General features: G+C 49.4%; 1 protein-coding gene across 1 annotated transcript in view; it reads left to right on the top strand.

The window, feature by feature from the left end:
• The window catches only part of LOC142839824 (uncharacterized), a 32975-nt gene that overhangs the window by 8543 nt on the left and 12300 nt on the right, over window positions 1–12132 (top strand). The window contains exon 3 of the mRNA XM_075956206.1: window positions 1360–1891. Within this exon, the coding sequence (XP_075812321.1) occupies window positions 1360–1891 (532 nt within the window). The remainder of the gene's footprint in view (window positions 1–1359; window positions 1892–12132) is intronic.

The following is a 12132-nucleotide window of genomic DNA, read 5'->3' as shown; positions in this document are numbered from 1 at the left end:
TGTCAAGGACCATACTGTGGACTCAGGCAAATGCAGGTGCAGAGAAAGACCGACAACCCAGCATGACCTGGTCCCTCTGCACCTGAGACAATCTCGCCCCAGACTGCCACACTGTTCTGTGGATAAATGTTTTAAGCCTTGCATTTAGATATTTGGCCCACGTTGGTTTTTGCGCAGCCCTACAGATAAGGGTCAAAGTTCCGTGTTTTGTTTTGTTTTGTTTTTCTCGTGGATATACAGTTTCCTCAGCACTGTTTATTGAAGAGGGTAATTTTTTCCATATAGGTTTTTGGTACTTTTTATCAAGAAATGTTTGGCTATATATGGTTAGATTTATTTTGGGGAACAATTTTTTTTATGTCAGTGTCACGCTGTTTTGGTGGCTACAGCTCTTAGCACTGCTCAAAATGAGGCGTTTTAATGACCTCAAGTTTCATCCTTTTCTGGAGCTCACAGGCCTGGAGAGATGGCGCCACAATTAAACGTTCTTGCTGCTCTTGCAGAGTACCTGAGTTCAGTTTCTGCTACCCACATCTCAAGACTCTGAAGAACCTGCAATTCCAGCTCCTGGGACTTAGTACCTTCTTCTACTCAATTCAGGAACCCGCAGACATGAACACACACATCAGTTAAAAGAAAATTCTTTTAAAAAAATATTGCTTGGGCAACTCTTGTCTTTCAATATGCCTTTCAGAAGTATTTCCTCTAGTTCTATGAAGGATATCATTGGTACTTTAATGGGGTTGCATTAAAACAAAATTACTTTGGGTAATGCAGATTTTTAGAAAATCCATATGAATTCTTCTACATGAGGGAACTCTATGTTTGTATAGGCTTCTGTGCACGTGTCTCCTTCAGTTTCTTTCATGAGTGTTAATTTGTATTGCACGTCTTCAGTTAAACTCACACCTAGAGTTTTAGATTCTCCTCCCCACTGCTCTCTCCTTTCTTCCCCTTTCGTCCTTCACTCCCCGTTTCTCTCCCTCTTCCCTCTCTCTTTTACTATGAATTGTATTATTTTCACATTTCTCAAAATTCTTGTTACTGTAGTGAAAAATGCTACTGATATGTACATGTTAGTTTTATAGCCTGCAACATTACTGAACTTATCACTTTTAATAGTCTTTTGGTACAATATTTTTTTATAAAACAGGACAATGTGACTTTTTCTATTTATGTGGCCTTTTTCTTTTTCTCTTACCAAATTGCTAAGCTAAAACTTCCACTAGTGTATTGACTGTGAGAGAACCCAAGGACAGCACAATAGAGCCAGTGAGGGGTAGGTGGCCAGAAGCCTAGAGGCGCTGGGAAGAGTTTTCCCGAGGTCACTGGTCCCCAGGGCGCAGGGGACTCGCGTAGCCTGGGGAACCGCGGGAAGCCCCGCCCCGCCCCGTGGCCTGCGGGACTCGCCAGCCACGCCCACCGCTGTCTTCATCCTGCAAGGCGGCCTGCTCTCACGTCAGAAAGCTCTCGTGGGTGATGGAGGGCGCAGCCAGCCGACTCCGAGGCGCGAGCGGAGCATCCCTGCCTCCGCGTGTCGCGGAAGTGACGCGGGGCACCCCGGCAAGAGAGCGTTTGAATCGGTTCCCGGGTTGCTTCCAGGCCGCAGCCGGGGAGGTGCTGCGCCGCTGGCCTAGACCCCGAGCCATGGCAGCTGGAGCCGAGGGCACGCGCGGAGTGGGCGTCGCCGCGAAGTGCTCCCGAGGGAGGGCCGTGGGGTGTTCACTGCAATATGGCAGCGACGGGCGCCAGCAATCCCGGAGGCCTCTCGGCGGGCTCGCAGGACCGTGTACTGGTTTGACTGCGCGGGAAGGAGTCGGAGCTCAGGGAGCGCGCACTGCAGGTCTCCAACCGCGCAGGGTGTGCGGGGTTCCGCGCTGCTGTGTGTCAGGTACGCGCCCGGGCTCGGGAGGGAGGCTTGCGAGGAGGTGGGGGCCTGAAGCCTGGGTGGGTCACGGCCATTAACTCGTCAGACGGCCCTGGTCCTGCTTCCTTGGCCTGCCAAGGCTTGGGCCCTGAGGCCATGGGAGCTGTCTTCCTGCTGTCACCTGTCCCCAGGGGCTTGGGAAGCGCGAAGCCCCGCCCTCCAGAGGCGTGGGGGGGATTCTACGTGAAGCCCCGCCCCTTCCCCCCTGTGGCCTGCGGGAGCCCCGCCCACCGCTCTCTTTCTCCTGTGTGTTATCCTCTGGCTAGGGTTAATGACTGAAGTTTTACAAAGACCAATACAGCGTTGCTCCAGAAGTCCTGATCATTATTTGGATGTTGGACATCGAAGTCTCAGGGGTCCTCCTCAGGAAGACCACTCCAGGGTATGGGGACCTTAGGAACAGTTCCTGACCCAGAGTATTTTTTTTAGCATGGCTGTCCTGGCAACTCTCCACAAGCTCGGGTGCAGTGTGTCCTTCCATCCTGTCCACGTCTGTCATCACAGACCTCAGGTGCAGTGTGTCCTTCCATCCTGTCCACGTCTGTCATCACAGACCTCAGGTGCAGTGTGTCATCCCCCAGCACTGGCTGCTGTGACCGTGGTACATCCTGACCTGGCCACCTTCTGTGCAGAGGCGGTTGAGGCTTTCCAGCATGGTAAGGTGAGACCTAAGCTGGACGTGGGCCTGGACGTACTTTCTCACCCTCCCTCAGCCCTCACGCTTTCTCAGTTTCCTACTAGACCCAGAGGATGGAATGAGGGTCGTGCCTACTAGAACCGCCCACTGCACCTCCCTACCTCCCTAGAGGCACTGGGTCTGCTCAGCAACCCTGCACTGCTGGTCTCCATATGGGGAGGATGCTGGAGAGGATGGCAATGGCAGCACCATGACCCGGGGTCCACGCCATGGCCAGCAGAGGCCGCAGTGGCTCCTTTTCTGTAATGTCACCACCATGTTGGAATCCCTGGAGGATTCTCTGTGGGATAAGTGTTCCTCCATCCTAGATCTGTAGGTCTGCATAATTCCCACCTCAGAGTTCTTGTGTTTGGATTCACCCCATAAAGATGTTTTGAGCCATGGGATTCTGAGTTTCACGGTACTGGATTCTGGAACATCAGGCTCCGTTCCTTGTTCCCAGTGAAGCCAGTGTAAAAAGGGAAAATAACACAAAGTACAGACTGATGTAGACTGTGTGTCCAGCCTATTTCCAGACCCCATAAAGGACAGAAAATCCCCCTTTGCTTATGTGTCATGTGGGACACTGTCAGCACATGACACTTGCGAGGTCCAACTGGCAGAACTGTGCCGCGTGAGATATGAGAAAGACTGTAGATGGCTGGAAAAATACTTCTGATTCTTGTGTCCACAGAGTTAAAAGTTTTACCGTCATAGCTCTGGAAGGCTATAGCTTCAACAAGAGGCTACTTCTGGCTCTTCTCCTTTGTGGGAAGGAGCCCTCTGTCTCTTCTAGGATTCTGGGGTAACCTCTGACTGCAGGCAGTCAGGCTGTCTGTACCCTGGAATGCCTGATGAACCCTTATCCTTGCAACTTGATGAGCCTTTCTCCTTGCACCTTTCTCTTCCTTGAAGATGCTATTCAAATGGTTCGTAAAGATGTGATCCATCCTTACATTAGCCAGGCCTCTCAGTTGCCATCCATATGCTAATCCGGGGACATCAGAGTGGCCAAGATGTTTGGTGTCAGAGCTGAATCTGCAGAACAATATATAGGAGCTTGTGTAAGGTGAGGGGAGCAATATTCCTTGCAGAAGATATGTTCCTAGCAATACCCACCTGTCCTTCTTATCAGCAGTGTGGCGGCCTACCAATCACAAAAAAAAAAAAAAAACATCATTGCTATACTTGTTCCTGTAGCCTGAACTTTGAGCTTTTTGGTGGCCCTTCCTGTCTGAGACCACCCACTTCAAAGCATGAAGAATCAGGGACTTTCTCAAGTGTTGGCCAAAGAGACAAACAGAAAACAGAAGGGCACTGAGAATGAGGAACTATGGGTTCTCTCCTCTCTCTCTCTCTCTCTCTCTCTCTCTCTCTCTCTCTCCTCTCTCTCCCCTCTCTCTCCCTCTCTCTCTCTCTCTGTCCTATGTCAAACAGGCTATTTAGGTCAGAGTTGACTTCTGCCATACTGCCTATCCAGAGTCATACTGGGTGACTTTGTGTGAAGTCATAGGGTCCTGGCCCTCAGTGTTTTTGGTGTTGAGTACCGGGCATTTTTACACTGCATATAAAATGGGGCTGAGAACTGAAATATCTAGCCTGCGCTGTTCCCATGGACACACGTAAAGTCGAAGTAAGCGTGTAATCACGTGAAGAGAAGCAGGTGTGGGAGTGCTTCAGGACTGGGGTCAGTGAGCATACTGTGTAAGGAACCCAGGTACTCCCAGGAGAGGAAGTGACACGCTGCCACTGCAGGGATCATGTCGGCAGTTCCAGAGAACATCACCTGTGTAATCCATCTGAGGAGTCAGGCAAAGAGCACCAGGCAGGGCCTGCAGCTACCTGCATCAAAGTTGCCATCCTTGGGGCTCAAAAGCACAAGGGCAGAGACCCATGTGTCAGTTCATCCAGGGATGAGGACAGTGGACAAATGGCTCTTCCACCTAGTGGAAAACATGTCCAAATGCTATTTCACATGAGTGCCTGCTCTGCTGTGTACAGGCCAAATTCATGCACCATAGACTAGAGTGTTCCTGTACTGTGTCCTCTTCAAGTCCCAGTATGATCACAAGCATCATGAAGAAATGATGAGACACTGCAGACATGCCACTGTCCAGAGATGTCTTCTGAGACATGTACCCAAGATCCTAAAAGGACTTCAGAAGACTTCTCCCCTACTTTGACCAATAAGGGTTGCAAGGAACACATTTTAGACTTACTTACCAGTCAAAGTGCTGAGATCATCTTATTACATCTTGATAAATGTTCATAGATGATGTTTGTCTTGAATCATCCTGGACCCATTCCTCCAATGATGACAGAGCTCCACCGTGGGTCAGGACTGGGCCATGAAGGCTCAGAGATGGTACATGAATTCCAGCATCTGGTTGATGAGTTTACTGAAAATGATAAGAGGAGGAATGTTCTCTGGAAGATATCAGATTGGTCAGACTGAAGGCAGGTATGAAAATAGAGGTACAGATTGGTCTACAAAGAGCATCCAGTGAGGACAGTCCCAACTCATCAACCGGCCCAGGAACAGTTACTCATAACACAGTGAGCCTGTGCTGCACCTTTGACCACAGCAAATGTGGTGCAGAGTTGAGAATCCCTGAGACTATAGTGAGGAGTAAGCCAACTCTTGACCAGGCTTGCTCTCCTTTTTCCTATCCTATTCCTTCCCCAGTAGAACAGAGTGTGGTGCGTCATGACAACTGATTCAGGACTGTGGGAACCTGGCCTGTCTCACCATGCAGACACCTTGACGTCAGGAAAAGCCCACAAACCAGTCAGCTTCTCTCCAGCGTACATGCCAGCAGACAGCTCATGGCAGCAGCATCCAGGCTTTCTTCTGTCCCAGAACCTGGTGGAGAACAAGGGATCAGCAGAGGGGAGCATGGCATATGCCAGGAGGTAGCAAGCACATGAGACAAAAAAGAACGCTAGAAGGAAAGGTTGATGAAAAGTTAGCTGCAAGTGAATGACCATTCATGAGACCTAGTGCTGGTAGCTTGTGTTGACAGTCTGTGGGAAAGTCAAGGACTTTAGAAGATTTGTCTCTCAGCCCTGGGTATGTGTGAAACCTGAACGTGGAATTCTTTGAACTCTGCCTGGACATTCCTAAATTCAGCCTTCTATGGAAAAAAGTATACAGGCTTCTCAGTACCAAATGAGTACTCCAGAATTTAAGTTGCCCCAGAACTTCAGATTTTTGAACATATCACAGTGGCATACAGCAAGATGGGAATTCCATAGCATGTAATAACTTACTGTGTTTCTCTTGAAACCCTCAGGCCCAGCTCTGGGAGTTTCCCTGAAGGTTCAGCCCATCAATACCACTTTGCATCTGGGCAAGGACTCTTCTCACAAATCATTTGCCAATGCTCATTGCCCATCAGACAGGACAGGTGGGATGGTCTTCCTAACAAGCACCCAAAGAGAATGATGTAGGCAGCCCACTAAAAGCAACCAGGTAATTGCCAGAAGACAGGAAAAGGATGACCATGTGTCAGTAGCAACTGACAAAGACCAAAAAGGTGGAGGAAAGGATGAGAACAAGATAAGTTGTCAGAGGGTGCTTAGTGGACCGAAATGGCAAGGGACAAGAGAGTTGACAGTTTTCTAAAGTGTCTTGTCTGCATAGTTTGAACTTGAACTTCCTAAATGTTTACATATACCCAGTCAGAACACTAAAGGATAATCATGGAAGCTCACGTGTTTCCAGGTCATACGCTCTGCAGGAGGTTCTAATGACCAGGCAGATTGAGTTCTCCAGGAAGACTGGGAAAGCTTGAAGAACAGCATAGCATTCTGTGATGGCAGAGAGCAGGGATAGGAGGAGGGCAGAATGAGCAGGAAGTGGAGGCACTTGTGCATCAGACACCACAGCTGCCCTGTAGCCCATGTGCTCCCCACCTGATAAACTCCAGAGTATCTGGGATCTCCAGGCAACAGAAAGAATTGGCAGTCAGGCGGTCAGTGGTTCCCTGTTGGCCAGAAGAAGTGGGCTGCTTTCTTGTTGAAGACTCTAATCTTCAACAAGAAAGCTGTACAACAGCCAGCTCAGGCCTATAGGAGAAGGCAAGCTCCCATGTAAAATTTAGAAAGACACTCTCTGCTGTGAGGAAACATGGGATACAGCCACTTTGAAGGAACCCCAGTCTCACTGCTTTACATTCCTAGAGCATATGGGGTTCCACAAAGGCCTGTTCCCGATATGGTCTCCCTCCATGTGTGCGTCAACAGCTAAGCTCCCTTAGGATGCTCAAGAGAGGACCTTCCACCTCTGCTCCCCTTCCGAGTGTCATCTCACCAAGGGGACCCTGGAAAATTGAGAGATGCATTAACCCTCCTGAGCAGCACAGAGGTGAGCCATGGACCAGTTCAGGAAACAATCGCAGTGTGGTTTAGCTGTTCTATTTGATGGGCGGAGTTGGTGCATAGGCTCTGAAAATGCAGAGGACATCGTGCTGGACGCTGTGAGGACTGACAAGGGGAGGGAATCCTGGGATAACATTCCCTAGGTCTGAGTGTTCCAGGAAAGTGTACGGAAGAGACCAAGAATGGCTGCAGGGCTACAAAGGAAAGCTTCCCCCCCTAGCTGTGTAGTGAGAGCTGAGTCACCTTAGAGCTGTATTGAGTGGGACACTGGACGTGGCGACTGTCTGATGTGTTACACGAGGGAGAGAGGTCTGAAAGGTGACTGAGGTCTGGACCATAAGCCAAGGTGCTGGCAGTGAGAACAATGAAATAGGTGTGTGTAATGGGGGCTGTGTTCTTGAGTGCAATCCACCTGTTGATCAGATTTCTTCCTTGCACCAATGCCCCTTTCTAAGTACCCTGTCCTTCCAATAGTGAGAGTTTAGAAGCATTGTCCTTTGATTCTAGCAGGATGTCTATGCCACAGCTGGATGGCACTAGAGGAGAAAAGACCATGGTGACCACACTAAATGACAGCTCCAGCATAGGGTTGGGGTTGTGTCTAAGCAGCCATTTCCCACCGCCTAGCCCTAACCAGGGGACCTGGGATCACAATCGCAAAGTGGGCCCTGGAAAGGCTGCAGAAGGGAAGCAGAGAGGTCTGATGAGAAACGGAGGTCTCTCCTTCTGCTTTGGTATATGCAAAGAAAGCATTTCTCAACATCCCCATCCCAGCACCCTTAGTGGGAAGGGTCCTGCTGGATACTACTTTAGGGTATTTTTAAGATGCAGTTTAAAATTAATTTATTTTACATCAGGGCCACATTTTCCCTTTTCTCAGCCCCTTCCTTCATGAACCGCATATATTTTCCAGCCATAATCAACCCCTCCTCAGTTTCAGGGCAGAGTTTGGTGCAAACTAAGCTTCTGCTGCATTTCCTGAGACCTGACACTGCTTGGGGAACTTCCCTATTCCAGAATATAGACATTTTCCCACAGTGACTGAGAACAGAGCCAGGGCCTCTCTTACGGGCACCTGCTCCAGACTGAGCTGCACTCTCAGCCCTCTTCCCACATAGCTGTTCAGAACCTCAGTGTGTTAGCATCAGAAGCTAAGGGCCTCTAAGTTGGCCATCTTACCTGCATCCAAAAATGATGTCCTTGGTGATCTCCTGAGAAAAGACCCTTGGATGGGCAATGCATGGCTTGACTTTTTTTTCCAGAGGGAAAATCTCAGCGCTCATACCACCAAGCCCTTCTGACAGCAGCACCTTGACCTGTCTTCCGGAAGACAGTAATGAGGGGAATTTGTTAGTGTTCCCTTTAAACAGAAGATTCATTCAAGCAGGGGGTAGACCTCTGACCCACTTCCTGCGGTGAGCCCCCTTTCTACCTTGTCTTCATCTCTTCACAGGGTCTTAGAACCTGAACAGGTTTTTGTTTTCCCAGTGCCTCATGGGTCTGACTCGGGCTTTCTCATAGATTCCAGACCCTGTATTTCCTTATTTTATTCCTTGTTTCAAAACTCCTCACTGAGTTCAGGGCATAGGAGCAGACGAGACCTATGGAGTAATGTCATGTATATATTGGAGAATGCAGGAATGGAAGCCAAGAGAACCAAGATGGGTCAAGATCCCACTGGAAGCCCTGCCCCTGCTTATCTGGACTGCAGTTTTTGTTGAAGCGTTGGTTGACGCTGCCAAGTAAGGAGTGGAAAAGGTCCCAACACAAAATAAACCAAGAAGCTTGGACAGTGGAGTCTGGAGCTTCCAGGCTCAGGGACCACACCGTGGCAAAGTCATGCTCTGAGCTTTAGTTTATTCTCATCCCTGAGGAAGGATTAAAGTTCCTGGCTTGCTCTCCTCACATGTAAGCAAGAGCTTCCTTGGCCAAGGGCTCTGAGTATGCTAATGTGAGTAGCAGCATTCTAAAACGGTACATACTTACAGTTACAGCCAGAGAAAGTTCTAGTAAAGAAAAGGGTATGTGGACCAGGACACCAAGATTCAGTAAGGTCTAAAGTCAGAGAAGTAAGGTGAGAGGTTGAGGGTTCCCCAAAACAACAACCAAGTCAACTCTGAGGGACAGAGATGGTCTCGTTGTCCTGATTGGCATCCAGGGAAAGACAGCAAAACATGTGTGGGCCGAGGCCAAGACTCCCACTCCTCAGAGCCATCCCTGACTTCTCCAGCAAGTGCTGGCATTGCTTCATGTCCATCAGGGTCTCCACCTGCAAAAACATTTGGAGGAAGAAGCAACAGAGTTCAGTCTACAGAGCAGTTGGGGAGAATGAGTTTATACGGTTATCCTGCAACCTCCACATGCTAAGAGCACACACTGGTGCTGCTCACACAGACAGGTGGACACGAGAGACAGACAGACAGAGGGGGAGACAGAGAAGTAAGTGAGGCACTGTAGATGATTTTAAGAGTTTGACAAGGTGACCTGGGCTCTCAGAGCTCACCCATCTGTCTGAAATAGGCTAAGGTTTGTAGGCAACATCCATACCAAAATGGAGCTGATACTGACTGACTGCCAAGTCCACGCTAGCACAGGCTAGTAGTAGGAATGTGGACTGGAGTCACTAACCGTTCAGGAAAGGATGGGAGTCACAACTTGACATGAGCCACACAGAGCTGGAAAGAGAAGAAAGGGTTGACCCGAAGGCAGCATGGTCTGGTGGGAAATAATCTAAGACTAGGAAGCATTGGGCCTGGACACAGTGGGGACAGACAGCCCGGTGATGTCTGCTGACTACAGACAAAGTCAGTTATTCTGGGGAGAGGAGACGAGAGGACATGCTACTGGATGTCTTTGAGCCAGGGAAAGCCAAGAGGCTGAAGTCTCTGGCCATAGAACTGAGAGATTTCAGTGCTGGGAGCTGTGGTGTTCACTGGGAGCAATGGTGCAGCTAAGAGTGACCTGGGACTCCAGTCTGCACTGAGGAATCATCTAGAAAAGGTTCACCTGTGAGCATGCCTGTAGAGGAGGTATTTGATTATCTTCACTGATATGGAGAGACGCAACTCTTTAGGGCAGTGCCATTCTGTAGGCTTCGGTCCTAGACTGCGTAGGAGAGGGGACCTCTGGTGGAGCGCAAGCAAGCTTAAATGCATGCATTTATTTCTCTCTGCTCTTGACCGTGGATGTGGGATGAGTAGCTGCTTTGTATTTGTGCTTTGACTTCAGTGACAATGCAGTGTAACCTGGAAGTGTAAGTCATAATCAGCATAATGCAAATGAACATAAAAAAGTTTTGTTCCAGATCAACACACTAACAACCCAGGGATAACAGGTGACAGATGTCTGATGGTTTTCTTACCAAGAAAAAGATGGTTTTAATACCAAGCTTTGCCTCCCCACTGGTGGTCTTTGGCACCCAGGGTGCACTGCTTAAGGAGTTCTGACAAGGAGCTGAGAGATGTCTGTCAGTGCATGGCGTGTGTCTGTTGACAGCAAGGAGCAGCTTTAAGAGGCCCTGAGCGTCCTCCAGTAGTGACCTTCCAAGGAGAAGCAGTTACAATGAGAGGAAAGCCTGTGAGCCTCTTCTTGCTGCTCTCACCGCCATTCCACTGAGGGAACTTGTCCCCAGCATGCTGACTGAAGCACGGGTGAAGAGCACAGATTCCAAGATTTCTCCCATTTAAAAAAAACCAGTGATCTGAAAAGACAGGACCTCTGCCCAGGTGGCCCTTTGCCAAGTCCCATCTTCAGAGGGATTCTAGGTCTGGGCATTGAAAGGAATGACCTGTGTCACTCTGTTCAGTGGCAGGCTGAGGAAGAGAGAGGCCGGCACCTGTTTACCTGTATACTAAAGATGGTGTTGATGATGCAGGTGAGGGTGTTTGACCTAGCGATGATGGCCTCCTGTCCTGCACACAGAGACCATGGCTGCCAGGGGTCCACATGCACCAGGAGGCTGAGGGAGAAGTGAGAGGGTGGAAAACCATGGGATGAGAAGGACGGTGATTCCCAAGAACCCTGAACATAAGCCAGCCCACACCTTCCTGAGGCCCTGACAATGAACAGATAGATCCTGAAGGAAGATGAGGGCACGCACAGACAAAGGGAGGAATTATCCTCACAGTGAGTCACAGGGGACAGAGTGCTCAGAAGGAGAGGACAGCAGAGACCTCACAGATGGCACAGATATAGCCTGTTCCCATGTTCCCGGATTAGCAAGGCTCACCCTAGGCTCAGGCAATGGCTGTTCAGAGAAGACAAGGTAAGAAGAGGGAAGCAGAGAACAACTGTGTCCTCCAAGCTAAAGGATGATCACGAGGTCTTCATTCGTAAGAGACACAGCTGATGCAGATCCAGGTGCCCTGTCTGGTGCAGGTTCTTGGCATCAGGGACGTCCGGCTGTTCAATGCACTGTTTCAGCAGGTTCCCTGTTTTCCCGCACAAAACATCTATGGAGAAGGCAGCTGGGACCTGCAAGTTAAACACTGCAGGGATCACTTTAATGAAGAGGAAGGCAGCTCTGCAAACTGAGAATGCGTGTGGGAATCTTCAGGTTGAAGAGTTCATAACCCCATCCCCCAAACACACCTCAATGTTCAAAGAATGAAAAGGAACAGGTCCAACCAGAGGGATCTGAAAGGTCCCTGCAGGAGACATACCACTCGGGACTCCGAGATCCCAGTCAGCACATAGGGGGAGTCTTATGTTTCCAAGAACTATCACTAGTTTGGGGCTGGGCCAGAAGGAACCTGGGGATTTGGGGTAAGTAAGCTTCATGGGAACCTTCCCATCTTCCTCACCTGATCTTCGATGTCAACTTTAGGCACTGTCTTCTTTGACACAGAAATTTCCTGATTTGGAGCTGGAAAACTCATTTTTTAAGTACATGACCTGGCTTTTGGCAGCAGGAGCAACAGCAACGATTTTGGGGAGTTCCAGAACATCGATACTGACACACAGCATGTCTTTGTGTTCATTCTGCCCTCGGCAGCCAGGAACAAGGACCTTGGTACACAATTCTTTGATGTGACTCCAGCCCAGAATGTCCCCATCAGGGCAGCCTCACAGTGCCTGCCTGCTTTACTAAAGTTCAGACTCATAGATGGTGACATCTAAAAAGAAGACCGTGATAGTAGGTCAGGGTAGA

The sequence above is a fragment of the Microtus pennsylvanicus genome, chromosome 22 (genome assembly GCF_037038515.1).
Source record: "Microtus pennsylvanicus isolate mMicPen1 chromosome 22, mMicPen1.hap1, whole genome shotgun sequence".
Classification (NCBI taxonomy): Eukaryota; Metazoa; Chordata; class Mammalia; order Rodentia; family Cricetidae; genus Microtus; species Microtus pennsylvanicus.
Note: the sequence above shows the minus strand (reverse complement) of the source record. Positions and strands in the feature narration are given on the sequence as shown.